The 21497-nt window shown below is 36.2% G+C and overlaps 1 protein-coding gene across 3 annotated transcripts in view; it reads right to left on the bottom strand.

The window, feature by feature from the left end:
- Positions 1 to 21497, bottom strand: part of grid2 (glutamate receptor, ionotropic, delta 2) — a 595344-nt gene that overhangs the window by 249091 nt on the left and 324756 nt on the right. For all 3 annotated transcript variants that reach the window (XR_001477768.2, XM_015340421.2, XM_006627273.3), the window contains exon 4: positions 12398 to 12603. Coding sequence is in view for 2 of the 3 variants with exons in the window: in XM_015340421.2 (XP_015195907.2) it covers positions 12398 to 12603 (206 nt within the window). In the remaining variant the exon portion in view is untranslated. The remainder of the gene's footprint in view (positions 1 to 12397; positions 12604 to 21497) is intronic.

The raw sequence follows: 21497 nt of genomic DNA on the forward strand, positions 1-21497 counted from the left end.
ATTCATGGGTCACCACTCAGTTGTCGCTTCTCTTCAGTCTTTTATGGAAGCAGCACATTATTAATGGCAGTGAATAAAGAAGAAAAGGGACACTCAATGAATTTCAAGCAAATTATCATCTCAGAAAAAGCTTGTCATTTGAATAATGTATTTAAAGGCCACATTTCCGCCTTAAATGATAAAATTGCTTCAACAGCAGAAAAGTTTTCTTAAGTGACAAAATGACAGATAGATTAACTTGACCTTACTGCTGTCACCTGGCATAATTATTAAAACGAATTCTCTGACCTTTTAAGACATGTTAGTTTTTAACACTGCAGTGACTTCTGTAAATGTTAACCTTGCACTTCCTGCCAGCCTTATGGTCCTGCACTAAATTCCTCATCATTCTATTAAAATGTCTGATAGTTTTCAAGGTAGAAAGGCTCTGTTTCTGAAAGGAGGATCCAGACCACAGCCTCATCATTCCACATCAGAGTCAGTGCAAATTCCTCTGATGGAAAAAACAAAGACAAAGACAAATCAAGTACATGGCATGAAAAATGCCTTTTGTCTGGATCTGAGTTCAGGAAGAAGGCTCAAAGTCCATGTCCTTCTTAATTCTTTGAAATTGCATATAACAAAATAAGTACAGAAGTGGCAAATTTATGATTATTTCAGGCGTTTGCATCTGTTTTGTGGAGTAATGTTTTATCCATAAGTGAAAATATTTACAAAACTCTTCTGATTTATATATCTATAACTCCATCAAACGTGTAAACTTTAGTTGCAATGTTTCACTGGTTCTTTTATTATTAATCTAATAATTAATAAATCTCCATTTCCCATTTCCTTGCTGTCACTTCACATCATATATGATAAAATTACTTTATCTTAACACACTTTAGTTAATGTTAAAGCATCATTTAGGCATAATCTCCTCATTTATAAACAGGAAACACTATTAAAGGGTAATGTCAGTCTGTGTGGGACCATGTTTTGAAACAGATCAAGCTGGCTAATATGTTATAAGTGTGTCGCCTACCAGTTGTGAAATAATATTTTGATTTATAAATTATGTTTAAAGGTCCAGTCCTTGAGCAAAGCATATACTACTATACTACCAGTAGAAAAACTGTGAAGAGCTTGCTGATGACCTGACCTCAAGATGTATCAAGGCTGTAAACATGGTGTAATTTAGGTTACTTTAATGTGTCTTTGAACTATAAACTATAACTATAATAATCTATAATTGTGTACAGCTGTATCATTGAGTTCTGTATTGTTAGGGATTCTACTCCAGTGCTTATACTACTACTGAACATGCAAATTAATCATTTGCATGATTTAAAATCATTAAGGCTTTAATAGATTTTGTTTACAGTAAGCTTTTGTAAATAAATATCTGCTTCATGAATTCTTCTTGACTCAATTAAGAAAGTTTTTAATACAGAGAGGGCATACAGTATAAACAGTCCTGCAAACAACAGTAATGCAAGAAAACACACACCTCTAATAACTTTGGGCTATTAATACATTTTAACATTTTTTGTAATGCAGCAAAGTATTTTTATCAGAGATCTCCAGTATTACACAGTCGTTTAGGGGTATTCTGTCATATTTGCTGTGTATATTTATCAATTTGTCTTCAGTTGGAAAACATGATCTGCTTTAAAGGTTTAATACATAATTAGATTTTGAGATCAATTAAACTTTTATTCTTTAAAGTCATGTATTTCTCTATCGTAAGACAGGGGCTAATTTACAGCTGGCTAAGGTCAGCTGTAAATCAACTTATTATTATAAATTATTCTAAAAGAATGGTATTAAAATGAGTATGCAATGCAATATTCATAACATGACAATGAAAATATTAATAATACATTATTAACACCAATTATAATTTATACTAATAGTAAATTAGTATATTAATAGCAAATAGCATAAAAGTATATTATACAAGATTAAGAAAGGCAGTTATTATAGGCAAGACAATCCAGCTTCATATGTGTGACTGAATGAATAAGAAAGGAAGGCTCTTATGCTGTGACAGATGTGTCTCAGAAATGCACAAACCACTTCACTGGTTCCAGCACTGAAGGCAATTAGTGTTCTCTATCAAAATCATTTTGTATCAATCAGTTCATTTAGGACACATGTGCCCTTGAAGGAGCTTATTGGACAGACATTAAGATGGCTATAAAGAAAGAATGACGGTAGGAGAAAACAGTGGGAAACTGTTACTTAAGATTCATTCCAGTATACATCAAACACTGTGCATGAATATTTCATTTTTTCCATCTTAAGAAGCACGGTTCCCAGTTGACGTTTTCAAAATTACCCTCCTCCACTGCACACAAGTGAGTCTGATTGAGTGGGTTACAGCTCTGATTGCAGTGGGCACCAGTGCGTTCGCAACAGCAAAAGTGGTACTGCATGACACAGTACACCATCAGCATCATGGCTCCTGTCAGACATGCAGAATTGTGTTCCTTTCCACAAACAAACAAAGAAGGAAAACACAAATTGAAAGCACATAGCTGCACAAAGCCCAAATACAGCAATGTCCACTTGCAGTTAGCAGTGACAAGCATGGATAGCAGAAAGGAGAGGGCCAAGACTTAATTATTTCTTTACGGTCTTTATTTTTTTCTTTGTTTCGTATTGCTCCTGATGTAATTTGAAATCTCTTGAACTTTTAAAAATGTGGTTTTACAAATAGGTTAAAAGAGCAGAATTATTCAGAGACTTGTCATTTGCCAGCAGTATCAATCTGTGGTTGATAGTAAAAGTATATAATCAACAGGCTGAAAAAATGACATTTAGATCACTATGAGCTTGTGGCATAAGCTTGATCCACACTGCTCAAGCGACCAAATCCTCTAAGTCCAAGGATCAGCCTCCTTGTCTCCTGGGACACCAGCACAAAAAGTATACAATGTGTATGCTACGGTATGTTCTCTTTTGTTTTAATGGTCATATGGTTCAATTTATTTAAAAAAATAAATAAAAATCTAATATTTTTAAGTTTGAATAAGTTCCCCTAATCATGCTTGAGACATTTTAACCACCTACCAAACAGTGTTTCATGTTTCAAAGTAGCATGTTTAAAATCCTTTTTTTAATTCTTGAAGTTGTATCTTTCTTGTTATCTCTGGTTTAATCCAGAGCTTATCTGAACCATTTAACACACACAGTCCTAGTTTCTATCATATAGAATTGTTGTATATGCTATATCAGCATTATTGCTCCTGTCCATCCTGGAACCTCAGGGCCTTCTTTTGCACCTTTGCGTTATCCTAAATTTGAATGGCAGGTCTCAGACTATGCTGAGCACCCAGATGAGGATTCCAGAGAACAGAGTTATGACATGAAAGTCTGCACAGATTTCAGGGACACTTCATATATTTATAGAGGCAACAGTGAGTTATACCCCTAATCACTGAATAACGATGAATCACTGGTTTGTCTCTCTTGAGTGTGATATTATGAGAGAGTTATATGCCTGTAGGAAATGGTATTCACATCCCCATTGTGCAGTGAGATTAAGAGAAAATATAGTACAGTATATCCTTATACAAATAGAAAGAAAACATTTTCTTTTAAATACAGAAAAAACATATTTTAAAATTTAAATACTTACCTTTCAAAGGTAATGATGAATAGTATATATTGTAAAAATTAAATTAAGATTTAGCATTTAATTTGAATTTTAAATGAAATTTTACAATTCTGTAAAGCTTTTCTTAGAAGCACAGGCTGACAATGAAACAATAACTTACTGTACATACAGTTTTTTAAACCTGTTAATGTACTCCTTTAGCAACACGTTTTCATGGAAGTATGAGGGTGAAATAAACGGATAAATGGATAATCACAACTATAACACAACAACATTTTCATACTAATGAAAGGATTTACAGCTGTGCAAGTTATATTACTTCACAGAAGATAGGGGGAAACTGAAAGTGTGAAACTGAAGTGTGAGTGCCCCTTACTGGCCCCACTAATACTTCTTACAGAAACAACCTTAGCTTTTCCAGGAGGTTATCCAACCAGGTACTGGCCAGGCTCACACCTGCTTAGTTTCAGTGGGTTTCCAGTTGTGAGTTACAGGGTGATATACTGTAGCTGCTGTAACGAACAGTTCTTTCCGGACTCTATGCGGACGACACAATCCAAAGAAGTGGGGAAACACTAGGGAAACGTCATGCAGGGGCTGAAAATAGGGGGGCGTGTCCAAAGTGCGCTGGTGCACGGGGGAGGTGTGGCCGAGGCAAACAATCCCAAAAAATAAACTTTAGAGGGTATCCAAAAACACAAGAGTAAGTCCAAAGCCAGGAGATCCATCAAAACAAGGAATTAAAACCATGAACCGGGTCGGAACCGGCGGACAGGGAACAGGAACGGGAACAGAGATTAAAACCTTAACGGGACCAGGCGCTTCTAGGTCCCGGACTCGCACGGTGCGGAAACCAGATGCAGAGCCAGGATGAGCGTCAGCACTTGGCTTTTAAGGTGGGCTGGGTAAAAGGGATCAGGTGCACAGAATGAAGTCTAAAGTGAAAGGGCTGGAGCACCCTTAAGGAGGGGGGACTATAATCGTGACAGCTGCTGGCTATGATATGATGTGAAAGGAATCTCAGAACTGTTGAAACAGGCAAGGCCTTAGACAGACAAAAGGATCCTGTAAACACAAAATTAAGTGATTTATGAATCAATTTTGCATGAGATGCAGTGGTTAATTTTGCTTACAAATGAAAAGAAGAATATATTTTCTTTACGTCCTAATACTAGGTTTCTTATTTGCTTTTTATGACAAGACAGGCTCGGTTTCTGATTCAAAAACACAAGGTTCCCTCCGATCCGAATAAGATGACTCCGATAAGGTACACCGATAAAAGGATTGTGAGAATTTTTTCTCCCTGCGTCCTTTAGAAAATGTGGTGCAATACGGTGACTAGAAGGAAGAACATTCAGGGTCATGGCGAGAGCAATATATAATGGGAATGTGACTATTAATTAGCTTTCACCAATTTTGCAATACTGAAAACCACAACTGTATGAATATGAAAAGACTCTTTTTCAAGTATATTAAGTCAAAGCTAATCAGTGGGACAAAGCTAAATTTGACCAATGAAATGGGTGCATATATTTGTGTTATATACAGTAGATTATCTTCTGAGGTGACACAACAAATGTGTTATGTACAGAAAAACAAAATATAAAGATCGAATTCAAAGAGAATATAAATGGCCAAAATTATTTGGAGTCTTTGACTGAATATGTAAAATAGAGACACAATAATACACCTATAACATAAAATAGAAAAGCAACATGTACATTTCCCACCGTTTTAAAGCTTTTTACATATCCATCCAACCATTCAAATATATTTTCCGAACACTTAATGAAAAAATTCCATTTGCAAATTTGTGTTGACTTAAGAAACGTTGCACCAGTCAGTGGAGGGTAAAAATGAAATTTTTGCTATTTATATGTAACTCAAATTGCTTGCTCAACACCATAAAATTAGGTCTTTTACATATACACCATCACCATGGACACTGTTATTGGAAATTGACAAATTAACGTTATTGCTGGTGAGCATCAGGCAATAAATATATACTATATCGCCTACTGATTTTTAATTTAATTTTAATAATTTGCTGAATATTAAGCAGTATTACACTAAGATAAGGATTTATATTTATAAAAAGTAGTTTCCCTACTTGTACATACTGTAAAGCCATGATTAAAGGAACACATTATTTTAATTGTCATTAGTCCCTGATAATTCAGTTGAGTCATTTGAACTATATTGTTTTCTCCCAAAATAAAGTCAAGAATAATGATCCCAAGCAGTTATTCTTCAATGTTTATTATAATGTTGTCTCTGGATGACTCTGGATATAATCATTATAACATACTATCTCACCACTTAATACATAAAGCTAACAGCATTTTTCTTTCCAGAATATTATTATTAACATGCAAGTGAAAATATTTTTGTTACTTAGCAAGGCATGTGAAGTACAAACAAATGTCTTCCAGGACAAAGTCTGCTTATATCATTAAACTTCAATTGGTAGTTAAAAATATTTTGGGAGTTTTTGACTTGTTTTTGGATTAAGGGCAATCATCTATGCTGACACTTACAACTTTCAGTAGTTCATGAAGCAGATAATATAAGTTGTGGCTAAATGTCATTATTTCCTGTTAGGTTAGCCTAACTTGTGTTACACTCTATAAAATAAACCTGAGTTGGTGCCAGCAATGACTCATTATGAACTAAACAACATAAGAAAATTTATTCACAACGATACTTTCCAGCAAATGGAAACTGACAGAAATCACATTCACGTGATCACATCATGGCAGTGATATCAGTTTTCCCTTGGTGGACCACTGATTTGTTTTTCTTTTAATCAATCGATCAACCGACCCAACTATCTATCTTCCAATCGACCCATCTTCCTAGCTATCTGTTCATTAGCTATTCATGTATTTATTTCACTGTTCAAGAAAATCTATAGATGTTTAAAGAAATGCATTCATGGTAATAAATGCAAAAAAGGAAGATAACTAGGGGTATTAATAAGTGGAATTACCTTGATTCAGGTTTTCAAATTACTAAACTAAATTACTAACTGAATAAATTCAGCAGACTTTTTCAAGATCAGTTGCAACACAAGGATAATACAGGTAGAAGTGAAAATGAAGATTTTGAAGAGTCATTCAAGACGGTAAACAAGATCCTTTAGGCACAGGACTGTGGAAGCCTGGATCCCGCTTGCAGGACATGTGGTTAAAGGTGAAAAATGGCATGGAAGGAATTCTTAAAAAATCTATTTATAACCGAAACAGAAAAATCGCCTCTAGTAGTTCATAACCTTTTGTGTGTTCTAGGGTTCTTATTAAATGATCAAACCATTCGATGGATGGATTGGATTTACTGATGTTTTAAGCTATTTTATGTGAAACAAAGAAAAGATTAGAACACATTTTGAATGTGACCCATATTAACTACTATTTCCATAAATGTCTTCACATTTTCTACAGGCTTCAACCTAGCAGCACACAGCCAAGCATTTGAGATTGAAGGGAGTTTGATTACTCTGCTCAGGTTCGACAACTCAGCAGCTGTGAGAGAAAGCATCTTACAGTCCATCCTTCAAGACAGGTGTTATTCCCCACTTGTATTGATAGTATCAGGTAGGGAATAATAGGGTCTCAGTTAGTCTCCTAACAGGAGCAATATCTCATGAAGTTAGACTTTATTAACTATAGTATGTGCCTTTACTATTGTACAACAATCAATATAAAGCACTTTCAGTTTCACAATGAATTCTGCCCCATGTGTGTGCCTACAATTTTCCTGAGCAGACTGGCTCTTCTCTAAGTAGCGGGTAAGTACTGTAGTCCAGAATACCTGTGGTCTCATCTTCATGGGGATTCACAGAAGCTTCAGCAAAACTGATACCCTGATGCACTAAATCCCACTCCCCTTAGAGTGCTAGTTTTATATGCGTGTCAAGGGCAATATGTAAAATCTCATTATAATGAAGCTCACACCTGAGCTTTACCTTACTGGGAAGAAAGTAGAAAATGCTGTCTAAAGCAGAGCCCCGCAGAGCACATTCCTTCTTTCAGTTTACTGAAATTGTGGCTGTGTTGCATATAGATGTCCAGAGAGTCGAGGCTCATATGCAATCTGTTGCACACAAACTCACTTCTTCATGAGAACAGTCTGCCCTGTCGCTTGCAGGGCCTCAAGGACCTCAAAGAAAGTGACAATATGGACTGTCGGTCAGTTTTGTTCACTTAAAATGTGATGTTATTCTGTCAAGAGTTCTCAAACACTTTTTGGAAATTCCTATTCATTCAAAGCTGTATTACAGAAAAAAAACAATTAAAAACAAAATGTATAAAGAATGATGAAATAACAGAAAAGTCTAGGCTATCCAACCCTTCTTGCTTTTTTGACTAGAAAAACCCAATAACCTGCAAATAGCCCAGAATAAATCGGTTTCTGGGAAAATATGCTCAATGTGTTCCATATATTTTCTTTATAACTCTCTCCATAAATAATCTATTTCTGTCTAATACAAAATGCACAGACAGTAAGTTAGTTGATAGAGATGAGATTCCCCAAACAGAAACACAGAAAAGACTGTGTGCTACCAGGACTGGTTGAGCTTATGTTGGCCTCTGGGCAGTCCCATTTTTGACACATACAGTAACTGTGGTCTCTAGGACTTGCTGGGCGCTTCTTAATTGGAAGTGCTGAGTGATGCACTGCTCTTCCATTCACAGTTAACTCTGCTTTAAAACACTGTGCCAGATGTGCTTGGGAAATGTTGATGATGGTTACATTTCTCCTCTTCAGTACAGGGATTGCACTGGTAAGCCAAACCGATTAGCATTGGGTGGCTCTGTTCTGTAATGGTATTAAAACCTCTTAGCAGAACTCACAGATGTCTGCATCTTTGTAGGTTTAAAGATTTTTTCCTTACTGAAAGGAAAAGTAACGACACACACTGTTTCAACTGTGGAATCCTCTTCAGATTTGTGAAGCCTGAAAAAGGCTCCACAGCTGAAACAATGTGTCTCTTTTCATTTCCTTTCAGCATGGAATAAATCTTTACTAGTTAAATAATAAGTAGTTCTGCATCAAACTACAAAAAAATGATGTACTGTACAGTACTCAGACTGAATCAAAACACAACCTCACAGCTGATTCCAAAATAACAGAGGCCTTTGCAAAGTGAAAATGTCCTTCTTCCTATTGGTATGCACCATCTGCAATGTATTAACTCAAACATAAACATTAGCAGCTGTTCAAATTTAAAAGCATAATCTAGAGGCATTTGGCTACTGTTGTTAGTTGGTTTTAAGGTTTTAATATTGTTTGTGGAAGTATGCATCACGCAGCACCTTTACTTGCCTTGACTGTTCTGAATTTTTGAGTTGATACCAAACTTGCCACAATGATACTGTATACATTACTAGTCTAGGAGCACCACAGTCCACCAAATGCTGTAGTTCAGTGGTTCTCAAACTGTGGTACGCGCACCAGCAGTGGTAAGCAGAGAGCCGCCAGCTGGTACGCCATATGATCCATAGAACTTTGTTGTGTGCACTGAAAAATCAAAGTTTATTATTATAATATTTATTATATGTATGTGTGAGTGTGTGCATGCACACTCATGTTGGTCATTGAGAATTTCTGGGGTTCCTTTGAGATGATGACTTGTAGGTGGTACTTGGATGCTTTGTTTGGATTAGGGGTGGTACTTGGTCCAAAAAGTTTGAGAACCACTGCTGTAGATAATTTATAATCCTGAAAGAGTAAAGTCCTGAAAGAAGAGGTAACGTAGACTGTCTAAATGGAGGACTGATCCACATAAAATTATTAAGGGTCCAGGGTGAAACAAAAAACAGAAGACATAGTAGGACTCAAGGACCAAGAGTGAATATAAGTGTGTTAACATTTAAAAAAATCATAAAAAATACCAACACCCCACTGCACTGCACATATTGTCTCTTGACTGCTGTGAGAGAAACTGGATGTCAGGTTGTGACCTGCCTCACTTATTAGCCCTAATGGAGCACAGTTGCCGTTTCCTCCTTTGATTTTTTTTGGTTTCTTTCTGGTTTTCAGACAACAACTCGTGAAAGTCCTGCTGGCCCCATAGTGGCTCTTGTAATCTATTTTTGCTCGCAATTCCAATTTGCTTTACAACATATCCACTAAACAAGATGATTTCTCCCTCCCGTCAGGTCAGCAGGGCAGCTGTGAGAGGCAGGTTCAGTGATAAGAGGAGGCAGTGTACCACTTGAAGATTGTTAGATCTTTCTCCCCAGAGATGTGTAATAAGGTTCCAATTTTCTTCTCTTTGTATCTCTTGAATATCTTTGATTTTACAAAGATGGTATCTCTCAATTAAAAGAGAACAAAACCTGCTTATTAGGAAAGGAGATTATACTTGTAGTAGTCTTTGTTTAATACCCCCAAAATACTGTATACATGTAAGAGGAGCAATATTTAATGAAAAGATTGTTATGAATTACAGTATCTCATCACAAAAGTTAACATTTTATGTCTGACAATCAGAATCAGAGCACAATTAAACATCAGAGATTTAGTTGAGCTGGTTTCTAATTTTAAGGGAGAAACAAGAAAAATGGCTCATGCATGTGACTTTTCCAACTTTAACATTACTATAAAAAATATTATACTTTTAATACTGTTTCCATAGAATGCCTTAAAAGTAAATCTCCAATTAAGAACTGAGGCTCATCCATCACTTAAATGAAGAACATCCCCCTGAACTGTAAAATAGTCAGAATGGTGCCTGTTTGCATTCAACCCATCATGCAGTAAATTATTCTTTTGAATGCTTTTAGAAATTGGCTACAGAGAAGTCTAAAAAGGACTTCCTGCTGTTCCGTAACTGTTCATTTTATTATTCAGAAAAGACTATGAGATGTTCAATAGGTCAAAGAAGCCCCTAACCAGGAAGCAGTATTAGCAGATATAACGTTTAATAAGTTAGCCTATTAGAAATACATTCTTTAACTAAATATCTAAGCCCACATAAATAAGAGGCTGGTACTGTACATATTAAGAGAACATGGGTGGTAGACAAATAGTTCTATTGTGGTTCTGTAGAAATTTGAATCCCAAATGGAAAATACAAATTCTATCAGTCAGCCACAACTTGCTGATCAGGTACTACTATCAATTAGTGATCAATAAGACAGACGTCATGTTAAGAGGAAGCCACGAAATAGCATTTTAGCATTTGATTTGTCTAAAGAAAAATGTTTAAAAGCATTGAAGACATATTTTTATCTGACACACAAGAAGATGTTCGTAAAATAAAACATGTTCTTGTAAGTCAGATGTCACGGATGTCGGAAGGGCAAGTAAAGACCCTATGCGTATCAGTAAAAGGGGCAACACAGAGGTTAGCCCAGGCTCAGGGGGGTCGAAAGATGTCAGTATAGAAACCTATGCCCTCAGGCCACAGAAGAGGGGCGACCTGGTGCTAGGCGTGTCCCATGACATCCGTACCCTCAATGCTGAGCCAGGAGCAGAACAGACATGAAGTAAATAGGCTACACAACAGGACACACAGGAAAGACATGAATAATCACAGGGAGCTAGGAACAGAAGCAGAGCGCCCCCTAGGTGTACAGGGCATGACATCAGAAGATCCTTGTTTTTCTAACACATACAGTATTACAAGATTTTTATGATTTATAAAAGAAAAAAGCAAGTGCTAATTCATTTACAGTACAATAAGTAATAAACTAGCAGTAACTGTATTGCAGGTCATGCTGTTCCACGTTCAGACTCACTGCCAGCTTTTGTCATCACATATAGTAGTATAAGACTCAAAGAGTTTTCTTTTAATCACAAAGAGCAGTGTAATGATATCTCCAGTTCATTTTGTCCTGCGGAACAGCACACCCATAAAGCACTTTATAAATGCATTGCTTACTCCTTGTACAATCATCAGCACCTAAGCTCTATACTTAAAGAGCATCAATCATTTCTATTATGGAAACCACATAAACCACAAATGCTACTGTACATTAATTTATTTTCTAATGTTTTTATAAGATTGTGAAACCACCCTTTTCTTTTCTTTGAAAATGAGCTGACATGTTTGTAAGCCCCACTGTTGATAGAACAAGTCACATTGCACAGTAATGGCAAACTTTGAGGCTAAATTCACACTTGCATTCATTTTAATAGTGTGTGTAGACATCACTGGTTACTTTGTCCCATGTTTAAACATTTCTTCTAATGATTAGTTAAATCATTTTCTTCAAGGAAACAATCTTAGATCACAAGCTACCTGATTCAGCTGTCTGATTGCTTTTCACAGTTAAAATATTTTCCTTAAATTGTTTTGATTGAATTGCATATCTAGAGCTGCCTTGGTTCTTGGTTATTACGTTTTTGCCAGTTAAAACTATCATCATATTTAAAACAATACATACAGATAACAAGTCTTTAGAAGGCCTCTAGGATTTCATTTTCCAATTGACAGAGGCCTGATCAGAAAGAGGATTCAAACTAAAAAAAAATGTGTACTTTCTTGAAGTGATCTAGTCTCTATAATAATGTACACTCATAATAGTTAAGAAAAGCTAAAAAAGGCTTTATTTTACACAGTATGAGAGTTCTTGCAGATACTGTGCATGATACATAATCATTATCCTGAGAAAGGAGAAGAATTGAATGAGGAAAGCACTAATCATGGGAACAGCACATTGTCTTCTAACACAAATCTTACTATTCAAGAAATCACAAATTAGGACTGTGAAGAAAGCTTGCATGTCCATATACTGTACTGTTAAAGGTATAACAATGACCTTAAATGAGTTTGAAGCCCTACTGTACCTCAGTAATGAAGGCTTTGGCCGTGGCAGGGCTCATGAAGAGGATAGCTCTGCGCAGGGTGTCCCGATAGCGATGCAGCTCTTCAACACGCATTGTTCTGAACATGGCTGTGATCATCATGTTGATGTTGGTCTCCACTTTCTGCAAGGATACATCCATTCCCTGCTGGGACACCTTGTCCAAGAAGTCCTGGATGCCACGGATATCTGTAGATAACAGCCAAAAGCAGACAACATAAATCAATTTGTTTTTCACCAGCTGTGAAACTTGCTTCAAAGTTAAAATGTTCTACACTGTGAACATTGGTTCCTGGGCAACACAAAAGTGTTAGTCAATTCTTCTAAGCATTTCTGGCCATTTAGGAGCACAGAAAAGGATGGCAGAGATAAATGTACATCAGTAATAAGTGCACAAGATTAATACACTGTATTATATCAAAGTACTTCATTTCATACAGCATTTTAGTGTGTTTGACCCAACGCATTAGGCTTTGGAATGTGTGTTTGGATGCATACATATTTAAAAAGTGCAATAAATGTGTCAAATGACCATAGATTTGTTAGAGTAAGATTCTTTATGACTTAGGTACTATGAACCAAAGCAGCTTTTTAAAACCAGCGACGTTTTCAATGTAATTAAGAGATTTAAAAAAAAAAAGTGGCAGGAATATTTCCTCTGTGAATTGAGCTCATACAAGCCAGAGTCTCTCTCTTTTTTCATAATGTTAACAAAGCTCAGAGTAGATGTTAGCAAATATATACAGTAATATATACTGTATAGGTTTTCTGTTGTGTTTTTTGTCTCAGAGGAAATACTAGATCAAGAGATAGACACAAAATATTGAACCACTTTGATGGCTACATTTTTGGAATTTTACTTCCAAAATTTTACTTAAACAACATTCCCATTTCTCACTCAAATATAGATATACAGTCCTCTGACTAAATGCCTTTACTTCTGAGGATGTATTTGGTAAACAAATTATTTTCTTGTTGACGAAATGGATAAAGAGCTTTCATCTAGAAATGTAATGACTCAATCCCTTCTCTTCTTTCCTGGATGCGCTGTTTCTGCAGGCATCTTAGCACTATATTTCAGAAAAATGTCTTGCACAATATCAGAAAAAAACTTTCCTGCTTACCTGAATAATAATTTCAGCAGATCTTGTTTGTGAACTTACAGTAAGTGTTCAGTTTTAAAAGGTGACTGGATATCAGATCTCTTTATTAGCCCTATACAATTTCTTGCATTGGGAATTCATCTTTTCGCATACCTCAACTTGCTCTCCATGAGACACACAGGCATACAGACAGGGAGAGAAGCTTGGGGTCAGAGTGCTGGGTCAGCCATTGTACAGTGCCCCTGGAGCCAAACAGAGTAGGATTCTTCTGCCAGCTGTGGGATTTGAACCGGCAACCTTCCAGCCACAGGCACAGAGCCACCACACCACCCCTGATTATTAGACATTCAGTCTTATATATACTGTAGGTGGGTATATACAGTACTTACAATTAACAATGCCAGAATATAACAGTGGCCTTTGTAAGCACAGAAAAAAATGACCAATGATTTCATCAAACTGTGTGACTGCACATACAGTATCCACACAATGTGAAAGAAGGTATGACAAATCCTGTAACTAATCCCATATTTGAACCAGGTCAAGTGTCAGAATCTCCTTCTGTCCTTTTACTTAAACATAAGCCATTCTGACACTGCATCAATGTGCTAAAATTCCAGTGGGACACCTTTCAGCAACACAACTTGCAATGTCATTAAAAGAAAAGCAAGGAAAGACTCTTTTCTGTGTCTTTTCTCTGCCAGACAGAGAAAGCCTCTGCTCTTTTCAGAATGAAGGTTACGATGCTACAACTTATTATAGGACCAGTAAATTGGACACCAGTGAAGTATAGTAAATGTCTTGTTAATGCTTTATGGTCTTTATAACTCTATAAAGTCCAGGCATTAACATTCTTGTTATTCTGGATCCTTGCAGTATGTATAATATTAGATGACTTCCATGCCATAAAATAAAGTTAATACAGAAGAAGAAACAATGTCTTGGCTGTGAAGCCTTGTTCAGGTATGGAGAAGAAAGGAACAGAGCAGAAATACAATATGAGGCAGATAGTGGGCTGTGTGTGTAAGAATCTAAGAATTCTCACACTGTTTGCAAACTCCTCTCTCCCAAGCCAGTTTTGCCTTGAAGTGTAGGCAAAAAAAAATTTACAGTTTCACAGTCAATTAACAATGTTCTTTGGTGCTAATTGAGGTGACCTTGAATAAGATAACTGATGATGCCTACCTGAAATTATACAGCTCAAAACTGAAGGCACTATAAAAAAATGATTATACCAAGTGGCAATTGTTCAATAGCTGGATACATTTCTCATGAAAACTTGGTGTTGTAGAAAAAATACAAAAAAGCAGATTGCAAAAAATACGATATTATATAGCACATCTCTCTCCTAAGGTCAGAAGACTCTTATGGGTCATCAGAGACAGAGACGTAGACAGAGACAGAAGTCAGCAAATGTAGCTTAGCCAAAAAACATCAAGATTTGTGATTTTCTTTCCTCATTGGGCAATTTACTTTGTGTTCATCTTCATACACGTACAGAAGCTCAAATAGAAAATTATTTTAATTATTCTTGATTCCTTAAGGCTTCATAAGAGGGAATGAAGAAATACATTTTATATAATGGATTAACTAAGAACACCATAACATTAGAGAAGAAAATACATAAACACCTGGACATTACCCAGACCAGATAGAAGCATGAAAAATTAATTTCACTGCTGACAAGTGCAAAGCACTAACTGCTGATATTAGAGATTTATTCCATTGCTGTCAAATAGGATGTGCTCAACTTGATGAGAAAGTTAACGCCAGCAGTTTGCTTAGTGTAGAAACGTAAACCCAGGGACGTACACTGTATTGCTATAATGCTATAACACAGAATCTTAAGTATCTGTTTTGGATTTTGATGCAAAAATCATGCTGTAAAGAACATAAAGAAGCTTAGAATTGTTTTTTTTTCTTTTTGCAAGGATGCCTTACATAGCCAGGTTAAAGAAGCTAAAAATCTGTAGTGTCAAACAGATGTGCATTTTAGATGGTTTGGATTTGAATACTGTATGTGAAGTCCTTAGGGAGGCTGACAAAATAACCCTAAGTCCCTCCTTAAAACACAAGAATACAATGTGCACACAAGAACACAAGTAAAAAACGAGAGGAGATGCTTTTAGGCTTTAAAATAGAAAGCACTTATTTATTCTGTACACAAGCAACAAACCTGTTTTGGGTGTGAGGTGAACTAACACACTGGCCTTAGTGTTCGCCTGGTTGATTTGATGGAGGCACAAAGAGCCTCGCTGCCCTCCCCTGTCCAGGACTTGCTACCAAATCAAAGGCAAATCAAAGGATGCAGAATGTGGCAACAATGTTTTTCCAATGCAGTTCAGAGAATTCTCTCATAGAGCTCAACATTCAGAAATTAAGGGCTTTCATTCAGCTCCCAACACCAAAACAAGCCTTTGCTTAAAAGACAGACCTAACTGCTCTGTGAGATCTATGAGATGCCAATCTGAGCACCCTGCATACACACAAAGCTGAAGAGTTGCACTCCTTGAAAAGCAGTACAAATGTATGCTTTTCTCTTATTAGTCTTCATTATGTTGTGTACAGTATATGTAGTATACAGTATCTTCGTAGACAAGACACACCAGTTTTTAAATGAAGACAGACATGTTTGCTAATGAGCTGCAATTTTCATTGATGAGTGGAATCCATAACTATGGCTATGGACGTTCAGATACAGCAACTGATATGGATTATATTATGAGTTACTGTATACTTATGCACATTTTCGTATGCCATTTCCAGAAGGCAGTTAAATACAAGAGAAAAAAGGGGGGAGGGGGAGGGCTGGGATTCAGCTCAAAGGTGGGAGAGGGCAAAAGCTTTAATAGGAGTGCTGGCTTGGCAGAATTCCATGGCTTTATCGATCAATGATGAGACAAATCCACTCTGCCACTGCTGTTCCTTCCACAACAGCCAGCTGGTCCTCCGAGCCCACAGAAAGGAGAGCTGTTGGAAAGGGATGGCGTGCTCTGTTATAGCCTTGTTGAGAAATAGCTAAAGCTACAGTAACACTAAAATAAAAAGTCATGGAAACTGCTTCAGATCTGCCCAGGAGGTAATGAAAAAAGGAACAAGTAACCAATGAACTGGAAAGGTTTGGCACAAGCTGTTAAAGCAGCACCACAGAGCAGAGCAGTACCACGAAGAGCAGCAGTCACAGATTCGGCTGACAAGTGTCAGACAGGATATAATTAGACTTCAGCAGACATTACCCTAAAGATCAGTATTGCACATACTGTAGAAAAGCCATGGGATGTGCAGCATTGTAAACACACTGTAACCATTGTGTTCCAAGTTCTAATGGATATTCACTTGTTTAATTGAAGTTTTAAACTACATGAAGACATATAGAACAAGAGCACACCAATCCAGGGTCTAATAATTTCAGTTGTAAGAAAAAGGGGTTCATTTCCTTATTATTTTGATTTTTTTTCACTTAATTTATCATTTCAAATAGCTTGAGTATAATTGGAAATACAGTATTTTATGCAGTAGTATTAAAACTATTTTTTTTTGTTGAACTGCCCAACAATATTAAAAGATCAGCAAGACACAAAATGTTCGTCTATGTTTAGTGAAACTAATTAGTATGATGTTTTAGCAAATTGTCAATAATTAATCTAAAAAATATTATTTTATATTAAAAATATATAGTAATTGTGTTATATAGCAATGCCCACTCATGGGAACTGAGTACAGTACATACAGTATATTAGGCTACACAAAGTTCACTTTTCCTGCAGGTATTTAATTCTTTCAGTTTTGGTATAATCTTAGATTATCATGAACTGGTCTCAACATAACAGGGTTGTCTTAAAATAAGGTAAATGTATGTTACCAAAGGTTATAAATGTATTCTTTAATTAAATGTAAATTAATTATGAACATACAGTTTGTATGTTTACTGCAACAGAGAGTGGGGAGATACTGAATCTAAAAATGAGAGGGTAGTACTATAGTACTATACTATACTATAGTACTGTACTATAGTCTCGCTGTCTTTCGTTTTGACAGCCTCTTGAAATATATGAAATGCCTTGTGAGCTTTGTTCTGTTTCCTTGTATCTAAAAAAATGAATGATTTTATGTCACTTCTCCTCATAGGATTACAGAAAAACGGGTCTAAGTAAATGTGCAGCACCATGGACAGCACCACGGAAAACAAAGGCAATACAATACATCCATATTCTGCAGCTTTACATTTGTGCATGGCAATCAACCAAAACTCACAATACAGAAAACAGTAGCATGTCACTGCCAAGGGGCCATGTTTACTCCCAGTGGGCTGCTCCCTTTTAAAGGGATTTTGAGATCTGTTGAATGCCCTGCTGTATAAATATGTTACTAGCTTATCATTGCAAAATGAAAATGAAAATGAAAAAATTACCTTGCAAATGCAAATGGAATAGAAGTAAAAGGTGTTTGTGCCGAACAGATCCATTCACAGCACCAGGAATGCTGGACTGCTGGACTGCTGAGCTAAACCCTGAAAGTCTGGAAGCTAAAGTCTGAAGTGCCTCCATGTGTGCCTTCACAGCACCATTTTACTGATAAATAATTATATATCACGTTTTTACTACATGGGTTTTACTTTTATGATTTTATATCCATTTATTGTATAATAAGAACACATTTTTACTTAGAGATCAAAAATCTCTAGAGCATGTTCTAATTTAATCACTTAGAAGCATTAATGAACATCAGAAACCACACCTTCATGTTAAATTACCTTATAACACCACCTGAAACCAGCCACCTCAATGTGATAATTCTGTATTTTACACTTGAACCAAAACAATCTGTTTTTTCACTGCATTGTTTGTCCTGTTTCTGTTCTCAAAGAGATGTATTAACTAAGATGCAATCAGCCACATACCGTGATAAGGTATGAAGTTTCCTACAGTCTCTGAGACAAACTGAGTACTGCATTGAATACTGTATTTCTACCATTACATCGTCATAGGAGTCAAGTATTTCAGCTGTGCCTAATGCACTTAATTCATGTAATAACACATCACGCTGTGAGGAACAATGGATACGAGGATGTAAATTGGAAGAAAAAAAGCTTCTGTTCCAATACATGAAGAAAACCTCATTGAAAACATCAATGTGTATCCAACGTAAGAAGGAACAGATCTGCTCATTTTGGCCATGTGGAAAAGAGCTATAGATTCAAAAGCTTGGCCTCCTTGAGAAAATCTGTGCCCTTCTTGCCAGTCATGATACAAAGGCCATGGAGGATAGCCAGGAGCTGAGACTGAGTATGTGGTATTGATCCTCCAGTTCTCAATTCAGGGAAGGTAACAAAGGTCAACCGCATGGTTAATGTTCATCTTACCCCATTTTTTCATACAACCACCCAATCTGAAACTGCATTTTCAGCAAATATGTACCATTAGGAGAAGTGGACAGAATCCTCCAATCCACTCATCTAGACATTCCTCTTTTAAACACAACCCAACTCCTGCATACTGTATTGTAAATAAATCGAGAGTACAACTTGGGTGGCAGAGGTGCAATGGAGGTACAGCAGTCCTATATGATCTTTTGGAAATGCTACAGGCTCTACAGAGAAGTACAGGAGATGTCATTACAAGCCTGCAGGCAACCAGGAATTTTAAGGAGTTCCGTTTCAACACGAGTCAGGCTGACTAATCCTGCTGCTACCTGCAGCACTGAGTTAATTGAGTCTTCTGCTTGGGGTGACTCTGGCTTGAACGTCAACATCTAGGTCATCCTGCACTCAGAGTGAAAACCTTAACTGGTTGAACTACTCAGCTCTTCCTTCACGCCTAGCTACAGTATGTCCAATAAATTATATTGCTAGAACCGTCTTCATGCTATGCATCATTCTGTTCTCTACATGTTGTTCATGTCAACATGCATGACTTTTGAATTCACGTTTTAAAGTGTACTTTTGAACCATTAAGTGAGACACTTTAGTTATATGGTAGTCGGATGTGAAACAATGTGACTTGCAAGGTTAATTTTAGGTCATAAAGGCATTTTTCTGCTCTGTGATGCACTCTTAGTAGCGTGTGCTCTTGTGCCTGCTCCTTGTGCTTTCTCAGTCCCCCTTCCCATCTTATTTCCTGCACCTGACCGTGCTGATAACCCTCACACCTCCACTCTTCACCTCTTGCTGAGAAAATGTGGATCTGGAAAGTCAAAACTGCAATGACAGGCATCATGGAATAAATACTTGTTACATTATAGCTGAACTTTAAAACAAGACACACTGTATATGAGTTCTGGAAGTGAATATTGAACATTTTCTTACAAACAAGTTTCATATAAAAACATCTAAAACAAATACATTCCTTCTTGAATACTTTATACAGTATAATGTAGTAGAAAAAGTAACTAAAACAATTATTAAAAAGACTTGATATTTTCATTTAGATTTAAGTTGGCTTCAGGAAAATACGGGCACAAATTAATTTGCAGTCATAAACAACCTCCTCTGCAGGAGGTAAGCACTGTACTGTCTGTTACCTTGGTAATGAAGAGAAGGACTTTAAGGAAAACTCTGAAAGGACATATTGCAGGTGCACAAATAAAGAATTTATTTTAAGAAGTAAAGACACATCACAAAATAGACTGACTTATAAAAGCACCATGCTTACTGCAGCTTATTAACAGCTATCCATCTATTCACGTTAAAATTCACACTTTCACATGTAAACACAATTAAATAAAAATAAACACTAGCATACATGTCAAAAAGATACTTAATATAGCAGTAAAAACTTAATTACTCTTAATTGGCTATTTAAGGTAATTAAGATGAAGAATTGCAATAAGCGCAGCTTGATGACAATCTGGCAACTGTGATTTCTAGTGCTGTGGCTGTGGCTGTGAGATCCCATTATCATGGAGTTATTTATACACAAGCCCACGCATACAAATACATTTTAACTAATCTTTCTTTAACATAACAATCAACTTCTCATGTGAACCCAATCATATTGTCATGTCAGTAAAGCATTTTTTTTCCTGCAGGTTTATTACCCTTTCCAGAATTAGCCCAGCGAACTATAAGTTACATTTTCATTAAGTCACTATTGCTTCTTACAAGTTAATACTGTATGTAGACATACTGTATAAAGAAGATAATGTAAAGTTTAGATTTTACATGAATGCAAATGCAACTATTGGTAATTAATAAATCCTAATTCACAGTCTAGAATTTAAAATTACTTTGTTAATATAAGAGAAGAAACACATGAGCTTAAATTCTGCAACATAATCCTAAATATTAAAATTTTGTAAATATTTAAAGAACTCTTTTTTTTTATATTGAAGGAGCCTAAAATTTGGTGAATCTGATTTTAAAAACACAAACCCTGTGTCTGTTTTCTATTCCTCACAGATTCATTTTACTCTTTAGTGTGCAGCTGCATTTTTTTTTAAAGGCTTTCATTACAGTTAAATCCCTCTAAATGTCTAGGCAGGATGCTGCCTTTGATGTTGGCAATGAACAGGAAGTATATACAGAAATCAGCTATTTTTCAGGCATGGTGAGCACAGTGGGTCAAATAAATTTGATTTAAGCAACATAAACGCACTGCTCTTACTTGGCATCCACATTTTCAATAAAGAGGATCCATAAGTTCTGTCAATCATTGTACTTGGATTTTAAGTTTTGGATGATCCTTTACACCCACGTAGAGTACGTACGTGTTAATTTAGTCAGGGCTTCATTTACGTGGTCTATGACATACAGTGCACATTTATATGAATGAGAAAACAATAGTCATTTTGGCTTGCCTTCTAAGTCACCATGGAAACCCAAATCACTGACGTGAAGTTTGAACAGCATAATATAAAAAAAAGAAATTGTAGACAGCTGTTTTGCCAAAGAATCAGGAAATTAATCTTGTACACAATCTACCTGTTTATATTTATCATGTATTTGAGTCAAGAGATACAATATTTGTGTGCCACAAAAATAAG

Source organism: Lepisosteus oculatus, chromosome 3 (genome assembly GCF_040954835.1).
Source record: "Lepisosteus oculatus isolate fLepOcu1 chromosome 3, fLepOcu1.hap2, whole genome shotgun sequence".
In the NCBI taxonomy this organism is placed as follows: Eukaryota; Metazoa; Chordata; class Actinopteri; order Semionotiformes; family Lepisosteidae; genus Lepisosteus; species Lepisosteus oculatus.